Consider the following 25,325-nt stretch of genomic DNA (forward strand, 5'->3'; position numbering starts at 1 on the left):
GCATCAGTAACAGGCAAAGTACTTTATTTAGAAGTGTATCACAGTTTGAACCACCCATCATCAATCAGTGGAATGTAAGTGTTAAATGTACCTTAGTGTTTAACTGTAATTTTCCTATTTCATCTACCTGAGTAGGGTCCATACCTAAACGAATTTATTGTGAGTGGCCGTTTCACTAAGCGAAACAGTTTATTGTTATAACAGGCTTTGTCTGACTAAAGGTTTCCAAAAGTAATTATTCTTACTGCTTTTCCCACAAACTGTATGATTCGGAGAAAAATAGTTCGATACTTTACCATTAGGTTGAACACAGTTAGAATCTCTCTCTGAGAGTCGATGGTTTGGAGTGTTAGTGCTGCATAATTTTGTGGTGGTGTTCCTGCCGCTACTTACTACACAGTTCTGACATTCCGAATCGCGGATCTTCCGTCTTTACAGTGGTAGAATTTAAACGTTCTGTTACCATATTGACGAGAACGCGGAAGAATCGTTGCACATGACGACTGTGACAGGACTTTTGAAGCGGCGAAAATCTAGAACAAAGGTCCAGAGACACGAATTTGTAGCAGTTTGGGAGGTGTGAGTCAATTACGAGACCATTTAAAAGTAAACTGTAAGCTATATTTAATAAATCCATGGATAAAGAAGTAGGCACGAGTACCCCAGTAACAACAACAGGGAATGTAATTGAGCCTGGCCGAAATGGACAGTCAGACAGACAAACATACAAAGCAACAACAAAACATAGCAGGAGACAAAGAAAGGGATGATGACTTCTGTGATATGTGGAGGCCATCAGCCATTAAGAAAGAAAGAGTAGACGAGGAAACTGTAGAAGGATTTGGCTATGTAACTGAGAAAGCCGAAATTGAAAGTAGTAATGTATTTGACATTCACGACTTACTGAGAACATTAATTCAACAAAATAATAACCTAGAAAAGCAAATGAAAGCACAAATTAAAGAACAGGGTAACCAAATCGGTACACAAATTAGAGCACAAAATCAACAAATTAAGGAACAGAGTAACCAAATTAGTAATCAGGGAGAACACATCAATAAGAGAGTTGATGACATGGGCGAAGTATTAAATACAGTTATAGGCGAAGTTAAAGAAGTGAAAACCAGAATGCAAGGGGTCGAGGATAGAGTAACAACTGTAGAAAGTCAGGTCAAAGGAATTAATGAAAGATTCGACTCCAAAATTGAACAGATTCAAGAGAATGTCAAACCCCTCATTAATGAGACTATAACCGAGCGGTCTGAAGAAATTAAGTCTGAAGTATATATCGAATGCCAAACAGAAGTCTGAAATTTGAGAGAAACTGTTTGGAAGTGTGAAAAGCTGTTAGCAGAGAAAGTAGGTAATCGTAAACAGAAATGTAATAGCAACACATCCAATATTCTCGGTCATATTAATGAGCTGGAAAAGAAAATACAGGTGACACCTAGTCATGTGATAACTAAAGTAGAGTATCACAAGTTACTGGAAGGGGAGGAAAAATTCGATCCTTCCAAGAAACATAATGGATGGCATCCGTTAGACGTTCTGAAAAATTGTGAAAGAGTTTTCCCCGGAAATCTGAGTGACCAAGAGAAAATAAATTTGGTAATTAGTGCTATGACCGCAGACGCCAAAAGATGGAGTGTCAATCCAGAAACTGAAAGTATGTCTTTTGATGAACTCAAACAGCAATTCATCAACGAATACTGGTCCACACAGAAGCAGGATACCTCGAACATGAATTGCATGTTTACCAGATCGAGACGATACTCGTTGATATATTCCCAGCTTGGAGATCAGGTTTGATTCTCCAATATTCTTGAGAGTGTCGTATGTATTTGATGACCTGTAGACAACTTTGCGATGTTTAGTTGTCGGTACAAAATGGTGATCAGTGTAAAATAGTTGATACCACTGAGTGTAGCGTCTGTAGAAAGAAAGACCAGGTTGGGGGTCTACAGATTGAGGGAACTGTCGGTGCAATTTAGCAGTCTTTGCAAAATAACGACAGAAAGCCCCAGAAAGAAAAGGTGGATGGTGCTTTGATACCGACGGCGTTAGTAATTTGACTGGTAAATTCGATAAGAGCCCATGAGAATGCTAGATTAATTGTGGTGGGATATAGGAGCGGTGAGAACATTTGAGTATGTTGAGTGCAGGAAGGCTATCACGTTGTGTCTAGGAGGAAGACTGGGTCCGGCGATGTTGGTAAACAGGTTCTGTTAGGGTAGGAATTTTGGCGCATTGAAGCTGAGACAGCAAGAAAGCGAGCGTTAACTATTTCTGGGGCACTATAAAATTACGGAGAGCTGGACTTGGCCGATTTTTTTTTTCACAAAGCCATGTGACGTAAGAATAACATAGAGAATGTTTTAGATGGCGATGTGTCATTCACGCTGTGGTGGGTACGTGCAGTTGAACACGTGTGTCAACACGCTCTGTGCTATTCTGCCTTCGTTGGTAAAGACAAGTGGCACCTGGCGATGCCTCGAATATGAGACTGCCGTGAAGGCGCTTTGAAATGGTATGACAGTGTAATCGTGACGGAATCGAGGCATGCAACTTTCACCGGGGTCGATGACGCAGGCTCAGGGACTGTGACGGAGTGCGCGGGACCCGAGCTGCGGCTGCCTCACTTCTCGGGGTTGTCGTGCTCGGCCCTAAACGGAGGTCCGTGAGTGCTTTGACAGTCAACAACCGCGTCGACCGTACGTGCGATCGCTTCATCATCGGTGTCTAGCGGATAGGAATTTGTCAGGTGTTACGTGTGAATGGGGGTGCCGCCACCTCATCCTCCGGAAGCCGAGCAGGGGACTGTGTGCGGTTTGACATCTGACTGATGCGTCACTTATCGCTACCTAGGGGGCGGTGGACTGTGCTCGCGTGCGTTGATTGCATTACTCCGCGAGTGGCTCTGTAGGTCGTGCTATGAGCTATTTGGACAGTTTACAAGTACTGAGCGTGTCTACACATCAGTGTGAAGAATTATTTAGGAGCAGTTTGCTATTGTGTACTGAAATTACAAGTTGGTTGCGTGTCTGTTGGCTGTGCAACATGGCCCCAGGCACATCAGGGTTGATCTTTTGTGTCAGTGTGATGGATATAGTCTATCGTTAAATAAGACTTGGTTTATGTCAGGAAACGGACAACAGTGTCCTCTGCTGGTGGTACTGAGTACTACACCTCGTGGGGAACACACTGTTTGCCGCAATTATGGATAACTGTACTTGCGTCAATAGCTGTGTCACGGTGGCGTCCTTTGGCGGCGACGAAATGTACTAATTCAGTTGGGGTCTGGAGCTCGTGGTGAATCACTGGGTGGTAGATTACGGTACTTCCATCATCACCTGACGTCACTGCAGCATCCTCTAGTGGCATCGATATGAACTCAGTCAGTTGGGCTCTGGACGCAGTGGCGAATACACTGAGTGGTGGTGCTGCCTCTAATTGTTTAAATAAAGGCTGGTGTATGATTTCGGCAGTTGACGATTAGCAAGCAGAGCCTTGACAATTTAGGAGTTTTTTAGCTATCTGTACGTAAATGTATTGCATTACTTACGAGTGATTCGCATGTCTGTAGGCTGTGCAATGCGTTATTTCTGACGGTTTACAATTAGCAAGAGTGTGTGTAGAGCCTTATACATGAGTTAATGTAGGAGTAGTTTGCAGGTCTGTATGCTGTGGGGCATGTCAGAGCTTGTGTTCTGTGATACGTATACTCCATCCCTAAATAAAATGCTCCCAAATAAATAAAGTACATTCCTTCCTCTCTCCATCAGCCTAGCGCGGGCTGAGTCTTTTTACCAGCAACCCCTAGGAAGAGGTTGCGTCCTGTAGGCTTAGGGTAGTGGTGGTAGGCTTCGTTTGCAACAATTTTCTTAGGTTGGTAGCGAAAGGGCAAGCGACCTTTCTTTAGTGCTAGAATTCAAACTCGACGCCGGTTCCTGGGAAGAGGTGGCGGTCTGGTTCTGGAAAAGTAGTTGAAACTAGGTAGTTGAAAGTATAGTGAACGCCTTTTCTTACCTGCATGAAAAGTAGTTGAAAATAGGTAGTTGAAAGCTAGCGAAGCCCTTTTCCTAAGTACATGAGAGAGAAGTTCAAAATGGTTCAAATGGCTCTACTTAAACCTAACTAACCTAAGGACAGCACACACATCCATGCCCGAGGCAGGATTCGAACCTGCGACCGTAGCGGTCGCGCGGTTCCAGACTGTAGCGCCTAGAACCGCTCGGCCACTCCGGCCGGCTGAGAGAGAAGGCACTGCAGCACCTCTCTCTCTCTCTCTCTCTCTCTCTCTCTCTTTCAGTGCTTGACTGCAGGTGGGGTAAACTACGCTCTATGATTATGTAATGGGAACATGCTCTAGCTGTGTCATGGACCATGCGGATTGAATAACGGTATTCGAGTCATAGTTTAGTTAGAATATTTACAGAAGACTATGTACGGCGCGTGTATTGAGGTGGCGGCCGAGGGTGTGTGACGTAAGCGGTCAGACGCCAGCGGGCCGGTGGCGCGGCGCGAGAGAGAGCGGACGATCTTGTGTCATCAACCGACGTCACGGTAGCGTCCTCTGGTGGCCACGATATGAACTAAGCCAGTTGGGCTCTGGAGCTGGTGGTGGATACACTGGGTGCAGCCATTTTGAATGACGGTACTTGCATCACGATCTGACGTCACAGTGGCGCCCTTTGCTGGCGTAGATTTGAACTAAGCCAGTTGGACTCCAGTCACAGTGGAGAACACATGTGCTTGAAATTATTTAAGTAATAAAGTCCTTTTTTCCCGCCAGTTTCTTAGGTGTGACGCATTATTATGTAGGAATTAGAACTTCGCGTCATGTTGGGGGGGGGGGGGGTGGAGGTTAGGTTAGTGGAGGTAGGCAAAGTGTCCTATCTTCGCGCCAAAATCGGTCATCTTGATTGACGTCACGGCTGCCAAGACCTACTTAGAGGTGACGTCATCTTTTTTGGGGGGGGGGGGGGCTGTCTACGACGTCACAGCTGTCATCTTGGATGACATCATGCCCTGTTGCCAAGTCTACATGACATCATCTTTGATGATGTCATCATCAACATCTTGGATACATCTGGCAACAATGGAATGTGGGGCGACACATACATTGCTCTACTACTAGTCTGATGAAAGAAAGAGACTTCATTCTGAAAGGATGAAATAAATTTGGACACAAAGCCAACCATCAAAAGCGACATTGGTTGAGTGTACCTAGCATGGTCCTGTTGGGCCCATATGTGAATAATTGAAAAAAACATTTTTATAGAAAATAACAGGGAAAGTAATTATTCGAATCCAGTAAACGTCTAGTTGCTAAACCAGTAACTGGGACGGACTCTACAGTGTAGAGTACACGAGGAGGCAGGAAGTAACGCTAAATCACACAGCAGCCCACAGAGCGCGCCGAGTGAGACCGTCGGCCCTTACACACATTTTACCCGAGATTTCTGTGTTGGTTACGAGCGTAAAGATTTTCAATTTATAAGTTAAGTGTGTTTATTTGTGTCAGATGTTCAAAAATGGTTCAAATAGCTCTGAGCGTTATGGGACTTAACTTCTGAGGTCATCAGTCCCCTAGAACTTAGAACTACTTAAGCCTAACTAACCTAAGGACATCACACACACCCATTCCGGAGGCAGGATTCGAACCTGCGACCGTAGCGGTCGCGCGGTTCCAGACTGTAGCTGTGTCAGATGTGTATTATTGTAAAGTTTTCAGTGCATAATTACAATTTGATGGCACTCCGATTTTTTGGTTAATATTAATGGCTACTAGTAGTTCTATCAGAAAGCCCTCTTTATCAGTTTGCTGCATGATATTGCTTCCGACTCCAAGGGACGTCATCCTAAACTATTTAAATATCTGCTTACGGTACTAACTTACGGCCGTACTAACTACATCTTAGCTCCCTCGGTGAAACGGATCTGTCCAGTGCATCAGTACAGCTCCAAATTCACTTCTGACGGGCTAAGAGCTTGTCTCTTTTTTCAGTGATATCACATCTCCTTCCTTTTTGCTTAATGCTACAGTCTTGGACTTGTCCCATTTTCGATGCCTCTGGTCAAGATGAGTTGAGTCACACTTGCCAGTTAGTGTTTTATTCTTTGTAAGGGAGTCATCGGAGAAAACTGCTTTTGTAAGCCAGTAATGTCTGGTCGTAAACCTTCCGGCAGACGAAAGTAGACACTTCGTTCTTAGTAGGGATCGACTCACTGCTCTCTGTGCTTTGACTGCTGCTTCATTTCCGGCTTGGACTGATGTGTCAGCCACAGTACCGTACCGGTGGACAAACTCAGTGGGATTATTTTTGAACAATTGGAAAACGTTTAGTAGTTAGCTGTCAAAGTAACTTATCTTCAGCTCCAAAAGTGTTGCATGTTCTCAGACAAGTGCAGAGGACCATCACACACGCATGCAAAACAGTGCGCGGCAGCACGTTTTTTACCTAGCACACGATGTAACAGGCGTAACCATGGCGATAATTACAGGCGAAATACATCAGCACGTGATTAAAACTAGAAAATAATGATATGTCCCTTATATTAATAAGAATTCTTTCTTTACAGGATGTAGTTATTGTAAGTCAAAGACAAAAATTCTCAGCCAGACTATGATGGGAGAGTCTAAATACGTGTCCTTAAGGAGATGAGAATGGAGAACGTCTGGAGGCAGGTGTGAAGTCGCCGTCTGTGGCTCCGGCTGGACTGGACCTCTGTCTCCCGCAGCAACCCCCCACTGGCTGTCTGTGCTGAGGAGCAGTCTTGGGTCACCTCTGTGAGCTCCACGTAAAACTCCCCACGTCGTGCCTGATGTCTGCCATGAAGCATCGCACTAACGTCTCCCTCCTGCAGTGCTCTGCAAAGTTTTAGGTGGGTGTGTCCATACATCTACTTGTCCAGCTCACATTCTCCATCTCGCCAACAAATCGTTTAACAATAAGTGCATCTTTTTTACTGATAATACACTCTCTGAGGCTAGACGAGTACATTCCAGGCTGCTCTGGAAGGATTTATACTTTGAGCTAGGCTGAAGTTCAGAACTTATGGAACCCGTGTTATGGCTTTACGTGGTTTTGCTCATGGACTGCTCGTCCGACCATCCGTGCTCTCCGACTTTACAGATTATCTGTCCAAGAGTGACTTATATTTGCTGCGTACCGAGTCGAGAAGTCGAAGTACCTTGAACAGATGGGAATTTTAGAGAACGTTATCGCCATGACAACAATGGAAACCGTCTGTACTGAGGGCAGCTGGGGTGACGTGTGGTCTTGTGTTATCGTGTTAAAGGATAACGTCCCGGAGATCTCGAAGGTAGGCTACCACGGGCAGTGCATCAGCTGCTGTCAAATGACGGGCTCCGTACTGTGCACCAAAGGGCACCCCACACAATGGCGGCGGGTGCCAGGCGGGCGTGACAGTGACGAGTGACACCTGGGAAGCTTTTTTCCTCGGAGCCTCCACGCTGGCAGTTATCCACTCTGATGCTATACTCACGACGGGGACTCGTCTGTAAGGATACAACACGGTGCCTCTCCCCTGTCCGGTCTCATTGCCATTTTCACGTTGTCGACATTTCATTGCTTAGCAGTGTCGATGCAGACAGAAACAATAACAGCTTGTCTGAGCAGTCAGTGTGCAGACCTGCAGGTGACGGGGAAACGTTCCGTAGGAGCTTACAAGCTGGATGCGACGTGCGAGAACCTGGAGCGGCTGTCGGCGGCGGCGCCGGCCGTGGCGCGCCTGCTGCAGCTGCAGAGCCCCGCGGAGGAGAGGGAGAGGGGTTGCGCCGGCGCTCTGGAGCAGGTCCGCGAGTTCTCCGAGGGGGCGGCCGACGAGTTCTCCGTCCAGCAGTGGTGCCTCATCGCAGACCACCTGGCCGGCTCCCGCTCTGTGCTGGGGTGCGTACGCCACTTGAGGCCACTTCCATTAATTGTACACCTGATCCCCTCTTCCTCTTCTTCAGTTTACTCTGTACGCTATTTACTTTCGCTATCTTCCGAGATTAACATTGTAAGTGGCGTAGGTAAAGGAAAAGTGGACTTAAGTGGTGTTTATGAAATGAATGGAGCCGTGAGCTATATCCAGATGGCTAAAAGAGCCACACGCAAATGGAAATGCTATCTGACATTAAAATCAAAGTAAAAGATTGGGTCGCGACTAACTCTAGCCACACGACAAGTAAGAGGTTCGACAGAGTTGGAAAATTAATTAATTTAGTGATAAGAAAAAAATTTATAAAAGAACATTCATTGTAATGTCACTCGTAAAAATGGGATGTAATTATTAATATGATCCAGGGATTGTTCACATGAAACAAATATTAAAATACAGTAAAAAGTGTATGAACACTTGGTGTGACGTCATAAGCGAGTGACTGCGTGTGAGATCGCTCTCTAAGTTTTTCATATATTTTTAGGTTTCAGATACATATTTTAACGGTTTTTGTGATAATATTTACTATATAAGAGACTTTTAGTGGTTTCTTCATTCATCTCTGCCTTTCTTGTGTTGTGACCTGATATTTGTGTTTCGTATCGAGCAACGTAACCTCTTACCTGTGTTTACATTCCGCGCTGACCAGTTGCAGCTGTAGCGGCGCTTCGAAAGCTAAGTACTAATTAATTGTTTCTGTATAGTGGTTTATTTAGGAACTTCAGTAGTCTTCAACCGGAGTTTTTTGTGTTCTCTGGTGAAATAATTTCAGAAGAAACTTTTGGGAACTGTTTTCAGCTTCGTTACTGTGTCATTAGACGTTTGATTCTCTCTCTGTATTAGTCTTTTGTTTTATTCACATTTGTTGTTTATTAATACTGTTAATAATAGTAGTTACTTCCCTTGTAGAGTAAGTTTGTGTTTATTGTAGTCAGGTTTTTAACATCTTCTTATTGTAGTAGCGGAACTTAGAGAAAGTAAAATTTTACCTTGAGTGAGAAGTGTGGGCTTTGCCGTAGGTTCGTGTGTAGTGGATTGCGGTGTGAGACTTGTTCGAAGTATTTTCACTGGGGGGAATGCAGTGGGGAAGCCAGTGGGCATTCTGGTGAGATCCTCTCCTGGAACTGCAAGTTATGTAGCAAGAGTAAGTTGATAGAAGAGCAGGAGCGTAAGATCTGTGCCATTCAGGTGCAGTTGACAAAAGCACAGGAGGAGCTAGATAGGATGAGGAGGGAGGAGGGGGTTGGGGAATGGGAGCTGTCTGTTGGCAAGAGATCTGCTAGGAGAAGAAGATTTTCAGATAGTTTTACTATTGGTGTTTACAATAGATATGACCAACTGTCAGAGTCTAGTGGAGTGGAATCTCTAGTAGCTGTAGATGTAGGAAATACGCAGCAGACCTCAGTAGTTACGGTGGCTAGAACAGTTGCAAAGTCGAAGAGGAAGAAGAAGGTTCTGCTGTTAGGTAGTTCTCATGGCAGAGGTGTAAGCCAGCAGTTGCAGGAAGTGCTGGGGAGTGAGTACCAGGTCACCAGCATTGTGAAGCCTAATGCAGGATTCGCTCAGGTGACTGTTAACATAGGGGGGTTATGTAGGGATTTTACTAAAGAGGATCAGGTAGTGATTGTGGGTGGGGCTGGTAATAGTATTGATAGGGATGGGGAGTATGACATAGATAGTGACCTGGAAAAGATAGCCACTCAGACTGGCAACACGAATGTGCATTTCATGGAACTGTTTCAGCGTCACGACCGGCCTCATCTTGATACAGCCGTCAGGCGTAATAACATGAGACTTGGGGGTGCGCTGATGACAGAAGGCATAGGTCACATTTCAGTGGTGTCGGTGGAGTCTATCAGCAGGACGGGTTTCACTAGACATAGCCTGCACCTCAACAGGTATGGGAAGGGGAGGTTGGCAAAGCTTGTAGGTGATAGCATAGGTGGGGTTGGTGGGATCACTCATGGGAAAATTCCTGCAGTAGTGGGTGTTAGAGCTGCACCTTTTTTACATTGAAGTCAACTGATAGATATTCCTGCTTAAGGGAAGTCTCTCTAACAAAGGAACCACTTTTGACAAAGCTTAGGTATCCGAGTAATGAGGGAATTAGTATATTTCATCAAAATATACAAAGTATTAGAGATGAAGTTAGTGAACTGCTTATAGATGTTGACTCTGAAATTATTGGTATATCTGAACGCTTCTTAAATAAGGAGATAATTCAGAGGCTTCCTTTACCAGGATACAGGTTGGCTGGCAGCTTTTCGAGGAGCTCTTTGCGGTGTGGGGGAGTAGCCATGTATGTGAAAAACGGCATCCCATTTGAGTCAATTGATGTTTCAAAGTACTGCACTGAAAAGGTGTTTGAATGTTGTGCAGGTGTGGTTAAATTTAACGGAGCTAAACTTGTAACTGTTGTTGTTTATAGATCCCCAGACTCCGATTTCACAACATTTTTGTTAAAGCTAGAGGAGGTTCTTGGTTCACTTTATAGGAAATACAAAAAGTTAATTATTTGTGGTGACTTTAATATTAATTGTATAAGTGATTGTGCAAGGAAGAGGATGCTGGTAGACCTCCTTAATTCATATAATATTATGCAAACCGAATTCTTTCCAACGAGAGTGCAAGGGAAACAGTAGAACAACCATAGACAACATTTTTGTTCATTCCTCATTACTAGAAGGGCATTCTGTTAGCAAAAAGGTGAATGGCCTTTCAGATCATGATGCACAAATTTTAACTCTAAAAGATTTTTGTGCTGCAACACGTTTTAAATATAGTCATCAGCTGTTTAGTAAAGCTGATCCAGTTGCTGTAGAGACCTTTGTAAATCTGATCAAGGAACAAGAGTGGCAAGATGTTTATAGCGCTGATACAGTAGACGATAAATATAATGCTTTTCTCAAGACTTTTCTCGTGCTCTTTGAAAGTTGCTTTTCGTTAGAACGTTCAAAACAGGGTACTAGCACAAACAGGCAGCCTGGGTGGCTGACTAGAGGGATAAGAATACCTTGTAGAACAAAGTGGCAATTATATCAAAACGTTAGAAACAGTCAAAATATAAATGCAGCAGCCCATTACAAACAGTATTGTAAGGTGCTTAAAAATGTTATTAGGAAGGCAAAAAGTATGTGGTATGCAGATAGAATAGCTTAGTCTCAGGATAAAATTAAAACCATATGGTCAGTCGTAAAGGAAGTGGCTGGTCTGCAGAGACAGGTCGAGGATATAGAATCAGTGGGAATGTCCGTGTTACTGATAAGTAGCATATATGTACAGAATTTAATAATCACTTTCTGAATATAGCAGGTGAACTAAATAGAAATCTAGTCCCAACAGGGAATCATATAGCGCTCTTAGAAAAAAGTGTTCCGAGACTGTTACCTGAAATGCTCCTCCATGATACTGACAAGAGGGAGATTGAGTTAATAATTAAATCCCTAAAGACCAAGAACTCTCACGGATATGACGGGGTATCTAGCAGAATACTGAAGTATTGTTCTATGTATGTTAGCCCAGTACTTAGCCATATTTGTAACTTTTCCTTTAGGAGTGGGCAGTTTCCTGACCGATTAAAGTACTCGGTAATGAAGCCACTTTATAAAAAGGGAGACAGGGATAATGTTGTCAATTACAGACCTATTTCTATGCCATCGGTGTTTGCTAAAGTTATCGAGAAGGTTGTATATAGAAGGTTACTGGAGCGTTTAAATTCACATAGTTTGCTGTCAAATGTTCAGTTTGGTTTTAGAAATGGTTTAACAACTGAAAATGCTATATTCTCTTTTCTCTGTGAGGTTTTGGACGGATTAAATAAAAGGTTGCGAACGCTAGGTGTTTACTTTGATTTAACGAAGGCTTTTGACTGTGTTGACCACAAAATATTACTGCAGAAGTTGGACCATTATGGAGTAAGGGGAGTAGCTCACAATTGGTTCGCCTCTTACTTTAAGAACAGAAAGCAGAAGGTAATTCTCCGCAATATTGAGAGTGGTAGTGATGTTCAGTCCCAATGGGGCACTGTTAAGTGGGGCATTCCCCAAGGGTCGGTGCTGGGGCCACTGCTGTTTCTTATTTATATAAATGATATGCCTTCTAGTATTACAGGTGGTTCAAAAATATTTCTGTTTGCTGATGACACCAGCTTGATAGTGAAGGATCTTGTGTGTAATATTGAAACAGTATCAAATAATGTAGTTCATGAAATAAGTTTGTGGCTTGTGGAAAATAATTTGATGCTAAATCCCAGTAAGACTCAGTTTTTGAAGTTTCTAACTCACAATTCAACAAGAACCGGTATTTTGATCAGACAGAATGGGCATATTATAAGCGAGACGGAACAGTTCAAGTTCCTAGGCGTTCGGATAGATACTAAGCTGTTGTGGAAAGCCCATATTCAGGATCTTGTTCAGAAACTAAATGCTGCTTTATTTACCATTAGAACAGTATCTGAAATAAGTGACATTTCAACACGAAAATTAGTCTACTTCGCATATTTTCATACGCATATGTCGTATGGTATTATTTTTTGGGGTAATTCTTCTGATTCAAAAAGGGTATTTTTGGCTCAAAAACGGGCTGTTCGAGCTATACGTGGTGTAAGTTCGAGAACCTCTTGTCGACCCCTATTCAATAGACTGGGAATTCTGACATTGCCCTCACAGTATATATTTTCTTTAATGTCGTTTGTTGTTAGCAATATTAGCCCATTCCCAAGAGTTAGCAGCTTTCACTCGTTTAATACTAGGCAGAAATCCAATCTGCATGTGGAATGCACTTCCTTGACTCTTGTGCAGAAAGGAGTGTAGTATTCTGCTGCATCCATTTTCAATAAGCTACCACAAGAACTCAAAAATCTTAGCAGTAGCCCAAACTCTTTTAAGTCTAAACTGAAGAGTTTCCTCATGGCTCACTCCTTCTATTCTGTCGAGGAGCTCCTGGAAGAGCTAAAAAATGAAGCAAATTCCAGTGTTACAGCGTTGATTTTCTTTATTTAAATTTACGATTTATCACCTGAATATGTTTTTCTATATTTCATTTTATCTGTTTCTAATATCGTGTTATAATTTCATGTATTGACTCGTTCCATGACCATGGAGACTTCTCCTTGATTTGGTCCCACGGAACAATAAATAAAATAAATAACTAACAAGAGCAGCTTGCAGCAACACTCCTGAAAACAAGATCTATTCTAAAGAATTTGTTGTAAGTAAAAAGGGCACATTAATTATTGGACCTGTGCGCATGGAAAACGTATGGATGGGCTAACAAGGAAGCTACAAGGTCAATGGCATAGGTAAAGGAGACGTAACATCGGTACAGTGGATAAGACTTGAAACAAAATTATTTATTTCTTAAGACATTGATATAAGACATCTATATAACTGCTGTTGCCTGGTAACTACGAACAACTGCTTGTGAAACGCTACACAATTCACAACATAATCTCTTAATGTAGAATCGCAGTCATTATTAGAGAGAGTCGGGAAAGGCTTAATACTCGCATTGAGACCCACATTCACTCAGAAAACATCAAGGACGGCACCAACACCAACATGCAACGAAGCTAGCAGGTTTCTTCCGCCGTGTTGAGAAATGATTAAATAAAAGAGTAAATCTGAATATCACGGTTATATTCAAAATTGAACCTCGGTTTGGAGAAACGGCCTCAACGAGGACCACACATACACGCTTATGCGCTTAACATGAAATCACAAACTAAAAATACAATTGAATAATCCGGACAGGATATGTTCAATATTCCAAAATCAGAGCAATAAGTAAACTCTAGGGCAGAGGCAGGGGGCCACAGGAAAGTAAGCCTCACAGTTAACTCGTGTGCCCATGTCGTTCGCGGAGACACAGTTTCTACGTACCGTGGCCAAATTTTACTAACATTAAACCACGCAGCCGCGAACAATTAACATTTTACACGGGACACATTTGAATAGACAAAGGGTAATGGCAGAGGGCTAACAAACTCTAATATTAACCCACGTGGATGCTTTCCAACGGACATATAGTAATGAAACAAAGAAAATTCACAAAGAGGCAAAAATTGTCGAGATTCGGAAAAGATTAGAATGTATACACACGCAGTCGCAGGCACACAAACATTAACACAGAACAGAGGGCGCACTTCCTACGTGAGATCGCTTCAACATATGCAACACCTTTCTGCTACGTTCTCCTTACAGACCACAGTCTGCATTAGGAATCAAACTGAAAGTCTGCAAAAACCATGCATTCCTTTCTGCGACCCAACATAACAATCTTTATAAGAGAAAACGAAGAAAGTGTCTTTTTGCTGGGTGCCATGGGACCATGGAAACAGCACCTGCCGTAAAATGCCTAGGAGTAACTATCCAGGACGACCTTAGGTGGAATGACCACATAAAACAAATCGTGGGAAATGCAGCTGCCATATTCAGTTTCATAGAAAGAATCTTAAAGAAATGTAACTCATCCATGAAGGAAGTGGCTTATAAGGCACTTGTTCGACCGTTTCTTGATGATTGTTCATCTATAAGAGATCGCAACAGGATAGGACTGGTAGAAGAGAAGGTAAGATCCAACTAAAAGCGACATGTTACTTCACGGTATCTTTTAATTCGCACCAGGGCGTTACGGAGATGCTCAACAAACTCCAGTGGCAGACGTTACAAGAGAGGTATTGTACATCTTGGAGTGATTTACTACTGACATTTCCATAGAGCACTTCCTGGGAAGAGTGGGACAACATATTACCTCCTCCCACATACGTCTCGCGTAATGACTTCGAAGAGAAAATTCGAGAAATTAGAGCCAATGCAGAGGTCTACCGACAATCATTCTTCCCACGCGCTCTTCGCGAGTGGAAGGGTTGGAGGGCTTAGCTAGTGGTACAAAAAGTACCCTCCGCCACACACCACTCCGCTTGCGGAGTATGATGTAGATGTAGACGTAGCAGCCAAGGGATTGTGTAGTGATTCTCACTTACTTTAGTGTACTATCCCCCTGCATGCTGTCACCTCGTTATTGTGGTACAGTGTCATGTGTGAATGGGAATAAGAGTGGCTGGAAGTGATCGATAATAAACTGCGTCTAGCGAAGTCCACAACGTGGCCATGGTGTTATCCTTTTCGCCCACGAAGATGGGATGACGTTCTCCTGACTGGTCCTCACGTACGCCACAGGCCTCTCACTCTGACGAAAGGATTCATTCTCTGGCGAGAGGCCCCCCCCTCCCCCTCCAGCACTACGTGTGGTGCTCGTGCTGTTCTCATCTCTGTGCGCCACATTTTTCTAGACTGTGTTGTATTTTCGGACAAGAGGGAAACGGCAGATTTGCCGGCAGATACGCCCTTTATATTAAGTGACGTTCAACCAAATTTGATGTGGCCTTTAAGATTTTGTGGTGTGTCCTACTCGATTCCGAAAAGTTTAGGGAGACGTTTTTAATGTGTTAACAGGGTGACTGTCTCAGCTATGTGTTTTTGTAAGTAATCAGTCAGTTACATTTCACTTTTTCTTTAGGCTGTTATATGGTTTTACATCTGTTTCATTACCAGGTGTAGCACCCTCCACCTTTTCTCAGTTGTCTTCAACCATGCGAGATAGGGTGATTATGTGGCTCAGTGCGCGTGAGGTGGAAGTGAGCGCACGAGCGTCCTTTTGTAGACTTCCTCCTCACTGTGTGCAACAGTTTTAGAGTTGTTATCCACATTCGCTTGTTTTAATGAGTGTAAGGACGCTGATAAAGGCGTCCACAAGCCACACACACACACACACACACACACATACACACACAGACAAGTTAGAACATGCAAATGTTAAACCTCTTCATAAGAAAGGTGATAATACAGACTTAAAGAATTATCATCAAATTTCGTTACTGACATCGTTTTTGCAAAATTTTCGAAAAACTAATGTACACGCACACTAAACTGGAAACAATTTTGTTACACTTTCGAATCCAGGAGGGTTGCCTATTTATACATTCGCTCATCATACATTACAAACCTTAAATAATAATATATCGCCAGGTGGTATTTCTTTCCAAGGCATTTGATTGTATAGATCATGTTACTCCCTTAGAAAAACTCGTTTTCTGGATTTACTGGCTTTATGCACAGCTGATATGAATTATATTTAAGAAACAGAATGCAAAAGTTGTGCTGAATAGTTCAGACAATGTCGGAAAGCTAGAAAATTTTAGTGAGTAGAGGGAAAAAAATCATAGATGGAGTCACACAGTTTTCAATTTCGTGTCCACCCTTATTTCTTGTACATGTGAATGACCTTCCAGTTAACATCCAATAAGCAAATCTGGTACGTCTGTACACGATACTAGTGTCATAATAAATCCCATTAGAGTGAAAGCAACGCAAGAGTTGGTAAATTGTATTTTTCAGAGGATTTTAAGGTGGTTCTCTGAAAATGGACTCTCCCTAAATTTTGGAAAAACACACGACATTCAGTCCCGTACAGCGATTAGAATCACACCAACTGATGTAGCGTATGAACATGAGTGAGAAAATAGAGCGAAATATTCTATATTTTTCGGTGTACATGTTGAGGAGAACTTGATTTCATCTACTTTCACTCTTCATATAATTGCTAATTTTGGACACCAACATATCACTCTCCTGACATATTTAGCATATTTTCACTCAATAATGTCTTACACAACAATGTTCTGTGGAAACTCATCACTTAAAAAGAAAGTGCTGACTGTAAAAAAGCGACGTGTTTACCCATGAATGTCGTTTAGATACCTCTTTAAGCAGATAGGCATTTCAACTGCGCTGTCACAATACATATATTCGCTAATGAAATTTTATTTTTATTTATTGATTTATTTTTTATTTACACGTCAAATTCCGTAGGACCAAATTGAGGAGCAAATCTCCAAGGTCATGGAATGTGTCAGTACATGAAATTACTACATAATCAACAATACAAAAAGAATAACCTTAATTTTTCAAGGAACTCTTCGATAGAATAGAAGGAATGAGCCATGAGGAAACTTCAGTTTCGTTTTGAAAGCGCGTGGGTTATTGCTAAGATTTTCGAATTCGAGTGGTAGCTTATTGGAAATGGATGCGGCAGTATACTGCACACTTTTCTGCAGAAGAGCTCAGGAAGTCCGATCAAAATGCTGGTTTGATTTCTACCGAGTATTAATTGAGTGAAAGCTGCTTTTTCTTGGGAATGGGTTTATATTGATAATCAATGTCAGAATACCCAGACTCATGAACAGGGGTCGACAAGAGGTTCGTGAACTTACACCACCTAATGCGTGATGCGCCCATTTCTGAGCCCAAAATATCCATTGAGGATGGGAAGAAAAACCCCAAAATACAATACCATGCGCAATAAGCAAAGTAGACTAATTTTCGTCTCGAACGATCACTCACATCATATACCATTCGAATAGTAAAAATTGCAGCATCAAGTCTTTGAACAAGTTCCTGAACATGGGCTTACCATGACAATGTCAACAGTTCAGTTTTAGTAATCGTATGCCCATTCTGTGAAATGAAAACGTCATGTTTTGTTGAATTGTGTGTTAGAAACTGTAAAATCTGAGTCTTATTGTGATTTAGCGTTAGATTATTTTCTACAAGCCATGAACTTATGTCATGAACTGCACTATTTGAAACCAAGCCAATGTTGGACACAACATCCTTTACTATCAAGCTAGTGTCATCAGCAAATAGAAATATTTTAGAGTTACCTATAATACTAGAAGGCATATCATTCATATAAATAAGGAACAGGAGTGGCCCCAACACTGATCCCTGGGGCACCACCCACTTGAATGTACCCCACTCAGACCCCACGTCGCAGCCATTCTCAACATTGTGAATATGATCTTTTGCTGTCTGTTGCTAAAGTAAGAGGTGAGCCAATTGTGAGCTACTCCCTGTATTCCCTAACGGTCAAACTTCTGGAGCAATATTTTGTGATCAACACAATCAAATGCATTACTTAAATCAAAAAATATGCCTAACGTTCGAAACCTTTTGTGTAACCCATCCAGTACCTTACAGAAAAAAGAGAATATAGAATTTTCAGTTGTTAAACGACTTCTAAAGCCGAACTGCAGATTTGATAGAAAATCGTGTTACACACACTGTGTTACATACACAGCCTTTTCAATAATTTTAGCAAACACTGATGGCACAGAAATAGCTCTAAAATAGTCTACACTGTCCCTTTCTTCCTTTTTATAAAGCAGCTTTACTACTGAGTACTTTAACCGTTCAGGAAACTGACCATTCCTAAAGGAAAAATTACAAATATGGCTAAATACAGGGCTAACATGTGCAGCACAGTACTTTCATATTCTGCTAGGCACTCCATCATATCCATGAGAGTCCTTAGCCTTCAGTGATTTAATCATTGACTCAATCTCACCCTTGTCAATATCACAGAGGAGTATTTCAGACATCAATCTCGGAAAAGCATTTTCCAAGAGAGCTATATGACTCCCTGTAGAAACTAAATTTTTATGTAATTCACCAGCAATGACCAGGAAGTAATTGTTAAATACTGTGCATGTATCTGATTTATCAGTAACAGGATTATTTTGACTATGAACTGACTTTATATCGTTGACTTCGAGCTGCTGACCAGACACTTCCTTCACAACTAGCCATGTGGTTTTAAATTTGTCCTGTGAATTAGCAATTCTATTTGCATACCACATACTCTTTGTCTTCTAATAACATTTTTAAGCACCTTACAATATTGTTTTTAATGGGCTACAGTACCTTGATCATGACTACTTCCATCATTCTGATATAATTCCCATTTTGTTCTACATGATATCCTTATTGCACTAGTCAGGTACCCAGGCTGCCTATTATTGGTGCTAGTGCCCCATTTAGAACGTTCTAATGGAAAGCAACTCTCAAAGAGCATGAGAAATGTGTGAAGGCAAAAATTACATTTATCATCTGTGTTCTAGGCACTATAATCAATCTGCCACCCTTGTTCCTTGACAAGGTTGAAAAAACTCTCTATTGCTGTTGGATTAACTTTCCTACAAGTGACATTTGTTTGAGTATAAAAGCCTTTAGTGTTAAAATTTGTGCATCATTGTCTGAAAGGCCATTCACACTTTTACTAACAGAATGCCCATCTAGGAATGAAGAATGAATTAAAATGCTGTCTATGGCTGTGCTACTGTTCTACTGCACCCTAGCTGGAAAAAAACACAGTCTAAATCAGATCATATGAATTTAGGAGATCTACCAACATCCTTTTTCTTACACCATCATATACAAAATTTGTACTGAAGTCACCACATGTAACTAATTTCTGGTACTTCCTACAAAGTGAATCAAGAACCCTCTCTTGCTTGAGCAGAAATGCTCTGAAGTCAGAGTTAGGGGACCTATAAACAACAACAATTAGGAATTTAGTTTCACTAAATTCAATGGCCCCTGCACAACATTCAAATATCTGTTCGGTGCAGTGCCGTGATACGTCTGTGGACTCAAATGGAATACTGTTTTTGCGTACAAAGCCACTCCTCCACCCCACAAAGAACTCCTTGAAAAATAGCGAGCTAATCTGTGTCCTGGTAAAGGAAGCCTCTGAATTGTCAAATTAATTAAGTGGTGTTACGATATACCAATAATTTCAGAGTCAGCATCTATAAGCAGTTCACTACCTTTATCTCTAATACCTCTTATATTTTGATGAGATATGCTAATTGCTTCTCTACTGGGATACATGATGTCATCTAAGGGTGAGTCCTTAGAGCTTCTTCCTTTAAGCATGTATACCTATCAGCTGATTTCAATCTAAAAAGGGTGCAGCACTAACACCAACTACTACAGTAATTTTTTCATGAGTGATCCCAGCACCACCCACTACACTGTCACATGATTTCATGATCATTCCAGTTCCTCTACCTTAGGAGCACATCTAAAATCCTATGGACACACTATAGGTAATAAGGAAAATAGCTTGAAATTAATACACAAAATTGGTAAATGTGTAGGTATGAACTTACTACAAGAAACTGAGATTTTGTGTATTATTAAACTACACACTAACAGTATTTTAGGAGCCAAAGAATAAATTTTAGAGAAGTTCTCTGAGTTCTAAAACACTGACTGGCTTTCTGATCAAGGAGGTTCTTATATTGTACATCTTCTTTTTTATTTTCATGGTACAAGTGTAATAATAAGGTTTTTAGGTCATTATGATCTTCAATGATTTTGCAATCAGTAAAGTGAGATATTTAGATAAATTAGGAAGGACTATATATTGAATAATGGATACTTAAATTTGTTTCAACTTCTACACTGAACTTAAATTCATTGTATGCATCATTCTGTGTCATGTAGTTTGCTTACACCTCGATATTCCACAGATTGGCTAGGGGAGTATTAATTGGATAAGGAAGCATGAGGGAGGTGAGGGTCACGCAGGTAGCCTCATGCTGAGCAGTGTTAAAAGCAAGATTGAGCCTTGGCAATGACGAATGCCACTTGTTCTGCACGTTAGCATGATAAATAATTAAGGATGCCTTTAGGTCCCAGTTAACACGCTCAGCAAACGAAGGCTGGGGATATTAAGGTGCGGTGGTAACATGTTTGATGGCATTATTGAAGGAGAACTTGCAAAACCTTTTTGAAATAAAGCCGGGTGCATTGTCGCTTTCAGGTTCTTAGGGGGACCAAAGAGGATGAAAACTTTAGTAAGATGGTTAATGGTGCTACGCATCCTAGTCTCCCTGCTGGGGAGGAGCAACGTGAAGCGGCTAAAGGTATCCACAATGACCAAAATATAGCGGTTCCCATTCTTGGTCCCGGGTAAGGGTCCCACGTGATCAGTGAACACCTTATCCATAGGGGTAAACTCTTGGTCGGATTGCAATAATTCCTGACGAATGTTATCTCCCGCTTTCCCGATTTTACAGGCCTCACATTCCCTAACTAATCGACGTACATCTTTATACATCGCGGGCTAGGTCACATGCTGGCACATTTCGGCGACCTTTTTGGCCACCCCTAAATGTCCTCCTAGGAGTGAAGTATGAAAATACTTAAGGTGGGCTGAACAAAGATCTGGGGCAAGCAAATCCTATCCTGATTGGACCTTCTGAACCGCCGAGATAGGACTCCTCTCTGTAAGGTATGACCGTGGACCTCCTCCCAGTTCAACACGGCCTGCCTAATGGGGCCCAATATGGGATCCTGCGACTGTTGCTCTTTGAGGTTAACAAATAGTTCAGCGATCTCGGACAGGACAGTTCCAACGAGGATAGCGTTCTGGTAGGTTTCCTTTTTAAGATCTTCCCCTTTCTCCTCAAACATGCGGGTCAGATCATCCGCGATCTGGTTCTCGGCCCATATAATATGGTGAACCTTAAAAGGAAAGGCTGATATGCATAACACCCATCTAGCAATACACCCGGTTTCTCTGGGCCTGACTAACACCCGGCTTAATTCCTGGTTATCTGCCTCGAAGTCCAACTCCCTATGCTCGAGATAGAACTTAAACTTCTCCAGGGCGAACAAAACAGTAAGAGCTTCATATTCGTACACAGAGTACTTCAGTTCGACCTCGGACAGACACCTAGAGGTGAAGGCAACAGGACGTCTATCCCCTTCAATTTTCTGCAGGAGGGCGGCAGCAATGCCAGTGCTTGACTGGACAATGAAACGGTGATTGAAGTCAGGGATGGCCAAGACTGGGGGGTGGGGGAGGGGGTTGGTGAGGGCAATTTTCAGGGCGTCAAAGGCGGCTTGTTGGCTCTCTCCCCAAATAAAGCTCACCACTTTCTTGCGTAAGTTGTTAAGTGGGGCAACCAGCTGAGCGAAATTCGGCACAAACTTCCTGAAATATTTGCAAAAACAGACATAATGTCATATGGGATTTTATAATGTTACTTAAAATCCGTCTTGATTGCAAATTTTTTTTTTATTATTCATATGACCGGTTTCGGTTCATTCAGAACCATCTTCAGATCTGATATTTCAGTTACAGGAGTAACCCGTCCAAATCCAGCAACTTTCACATGCTACATCACATGTGACGTAGCATGTGAAAGTTGCTGAATTTGGACGGGTTACTCCTGTAACTGAAATATCAGATCCGAAGATGGTTCTGAATGAACCGAAACCGGTCATATGAATAATTTAAAAAAATTTGCAATCCAGACGGATTTTAAGTAACATTATACTTCCTGAAATAATTGTCCATCCCAATGAAACTTGCGACGCCCTTCTTACTGGTGGGCAGGGGAAAATTTGTAAGACTGATGGTCCGCTCCTGGTCGATACGGATTCCGTCATGAGAAATCAAATGCCAAAGGAAGGAAATTTGTTCTCTGGTAAAGGAATTGAAACGTCCCCTTTGAACAATTATACAGGACTGTGCTTAAACTGACACACAATATTTTGTTAGCGCAACGCAATCTGACTTTCAATAATCCCTACAAAAGAATGGGTCCTGACTAACAGTAAACTATACTTTTCACAAATCACTTACCTCACAAAAATCTTCGCTACTCAAGCTACTGCAATACAGCGAGCGCCACTACTGCCAGCTAAATAAAAGATTCAAACTACTGAAGGCACTAACTACTGATAGGGATAGTTAGCAAATGATAGATATTAATAGAGAACAAACAATGTATTTACCTTGATATCATCATATATAAATATAGCAGTTCATGATAAATTTCAAAACTCCGCCATCTCTCTCCCCACATCCACCACTGCTGGCGGCTCACCTCCAACTGCGCAACGCTACGCGCTGTTCACATCCAGCTGCCGCTGCCCAACACTACAATGGCGAGTATTACAACAATGCAAAGCAGCCACAGACTGCACACAGCACAGCCAGTGATTTTCATACAGAGGTGGCGTTACCAATAAAAAAACCTAAACAGCCTACTTACATAGCCCCGATGCTCCCCACAAAAAATTTTACAAATTGGATTGGGCAGTGGCCAATACAGATTTGAAAAAATTTTTCATAATTACAATAACAAAGAAATCAAATGTACACACTTATTGATACAATGTTGGTCAAAAGCTCAAATTTTCTCACAGTCCATAAAGACAGTCTTGATCGTTCATTACGGTAAAATAGTAGTGTATTTCTCAAAGTCTGAGCAGTAGAAGAAAATGCACATGGAAGTAGTGGATTTCCATGCAGTCTTGAAGAAGTAGTGTTGTCCTTCCAACGGAAAGACAGTGCTGACTCCTGACATGCATACAGGTAATGGGCCACAACAGAGCAAACCCACAGCAGAGTCAGTCGAAATTTTGAAGAGTATTGGTAGGTAGGTCATCACAGAGCAGACCCACTGTAGTCCTGGTAGAGATTACGGTATTGGTGGGCCACCAGAGGTGCAGACCAACTGCAGTCCTTGTAGAATTAATGGTATTGGTGAGTCAGCAAAAGTGTAGACCCACAGTAGTCCTTGTATAAATGGCCAGCAGCCACTTGTTGCGACTAGAGATGGGCAAAACTGTTCTTTTCAGAGATCGGATCAGAACTGTTCACTCCCTGAAATGAATTAGCTCTTTTTCATGACTCACCACTCATTTACAATAGAAAATAAATGGAAGGCACATTGCCCTTTAAACTTGGTTTATTCCAGTACTATACCTGTATTTTGATCTTATTTGATCCTATTTTGAAGTAACACAGATAATGAGTAAGAATTTTGTATTGTTTATTGAAATTTCCACGATATGACAAAGTTTTTGATTATTGATTTATTTTGCACTATCGTGGTTTTTTGGGTGATCGGAAAATGTTGTAACTTGAGATTTACATTAACAATATATTTGGCTACAATGCATTAAAATTTCATTAACCTCATACAAATACATCGCAAGCCATATATTTTTAAAGTGAACGTTTCCTTCCAAAGACGCCTAAAATCGCAAAATCCGTACCAGAATAAGAAAAAAACTATAAATTTGACTGTAAAACAAAAGTGCTGCATATAGCCTTACGCAGAATAAAACAAGGAAAATATTGGTGTATCACATTTTGCGATACGTTTATCGGTTCGCTCGTAATTAAAGCGTAAATTCGAGTGTCCATAATAAAAATCCTATAGTAAGAGGAGTCGTCAGGAACCTAATCTAATCAGTTTAAACAAATAAAAATAAAATAAAAACAAATGATGTATACATAACATAATAATGTAATATACGTAGCGGTATTACTACGAAGAACAATATCCAGTAGAGACGAACTCCGATGCCGAGCCGCTGAGTCGAGCAGGTCGAGCCGCGAGCTGTATTACTGCGTGAGCCGAGACCGCAGAGACCAGAGTGACACCTGAGTCGCTTTGCTCAACGCTCTGGCTAGAGTCGAGACGATGGGGTGAGCGTTGAGCGGGCGAGTTCCGAGGGTGGGGGGAGCTGTGAACTCACCCACTCCGAGACAAATCGTCTGTTCTCTTGCGAGCAGGTTGTTGCAAGTAGTTCCTATGTTATCCGCTAGGTGGCTCTCTGTCCTGTTGCTCGCATCAACTGCCCAGAGGGCAGGACGTGCGACTGAAACGATCGCCGACAGAGTGCGATGCGAAGTCAAGCTGCGCCAGACACTGCGCGCGGCAGACGACGCACAGAGACGGCACGGCACGGCACGGCATATGTGAAACACTAAATCCAATGGGGCACTGCACAATGGAGGCAGCCAAGGTAGAAGCAGGGCAGAGGCCGGCGCTGGCTGTGTTGTGTGGCGTGCACTGTGCTGTGACCAGCAGAGGCGCCGCTGATATGCTCCGTCTCTCTCTCTCTCTCTCTCTCTCTCTCTCTCTCTCTCTCTCTCTGCCGTGGGAAACGTTTGGAGCTACCGTTCTTTTTTTCTGAATCACTGATTGTTCACTCCTTTGAAAGATTCAACTCTATGAATTAGTTCAAGAGTGCATCCCCCATCTCTAGTTGCGACTGAGAGTCTTGCGGAGAATATAGCAAGTCCATAAACTACCACTTGTCCACTCACAAAGTTTTTGAAATTGTCCTTAGAACCAGCAATGCTGTTATCCAGTCCCTTGCTGAATTATTAACACACGTGCAAACACTAACAGTCCCAACTTCTCACATACTGTGCATATATTATGGCCAACAGAAACGTGTGCAGTGAAATGATACTTAATTTGAAGAACTGGTAACAGTTACAATTTGATAACATAAAAATACAATAACAAAGGTACAAAATACATCATTAAAGAACATAACAATACAGATAACATTTGTAGTAAAACAGGCATTACAAAAGAATAGAAATAGAAATATACATCAGTGTTACAGGAGTACATACATAAAAAATCAGAATAACTTTCGAAACATCAACTTCACACATGAGCATTAACACAAAACAGAATAAATAATGTCTAAACATCT

General features: G+C 42.0%; 1 protein-coding gene across 1 annotated transcript in view; it reads left to right on the top strand.

Annotated features, from left to right (window-relative positions):
• Positions 1 to 25,325, top strand: part of LOC124598977 — a gene marked incomplete at its 3' end in the record, with an annotated part of 199,740 nt that overhangs the window by 12,576 nt on the left and 161,839 nt on the right. The window contains exon 2 of the mRNA XM_047136038.1: positions 7,685 to 7,913. Coding sequence (XP_046991994.1) covers positions 7,685 to 7,913 — 229 coding nt within the window. The remainder of the gene's footprint in view (positions 1 to 7,684; positions 7,914 to 25,325) is intronic.

The sequence above is a fragment of the Schistocerca americana genome, chromosome 1, assembly GCF_021461395.2.
Source record: "Schistocerca americana isolate TAMUIC-IGC-003095 chromosome 1, iqSchAmer2.1, whole genome shotgun sequence".
Lineage (NCBI taxonomy): Eukaryota > Metazoa > Arthropoda > Insecta > Orthoptera > Acrididae > Schistocerca > Schistocerca americana.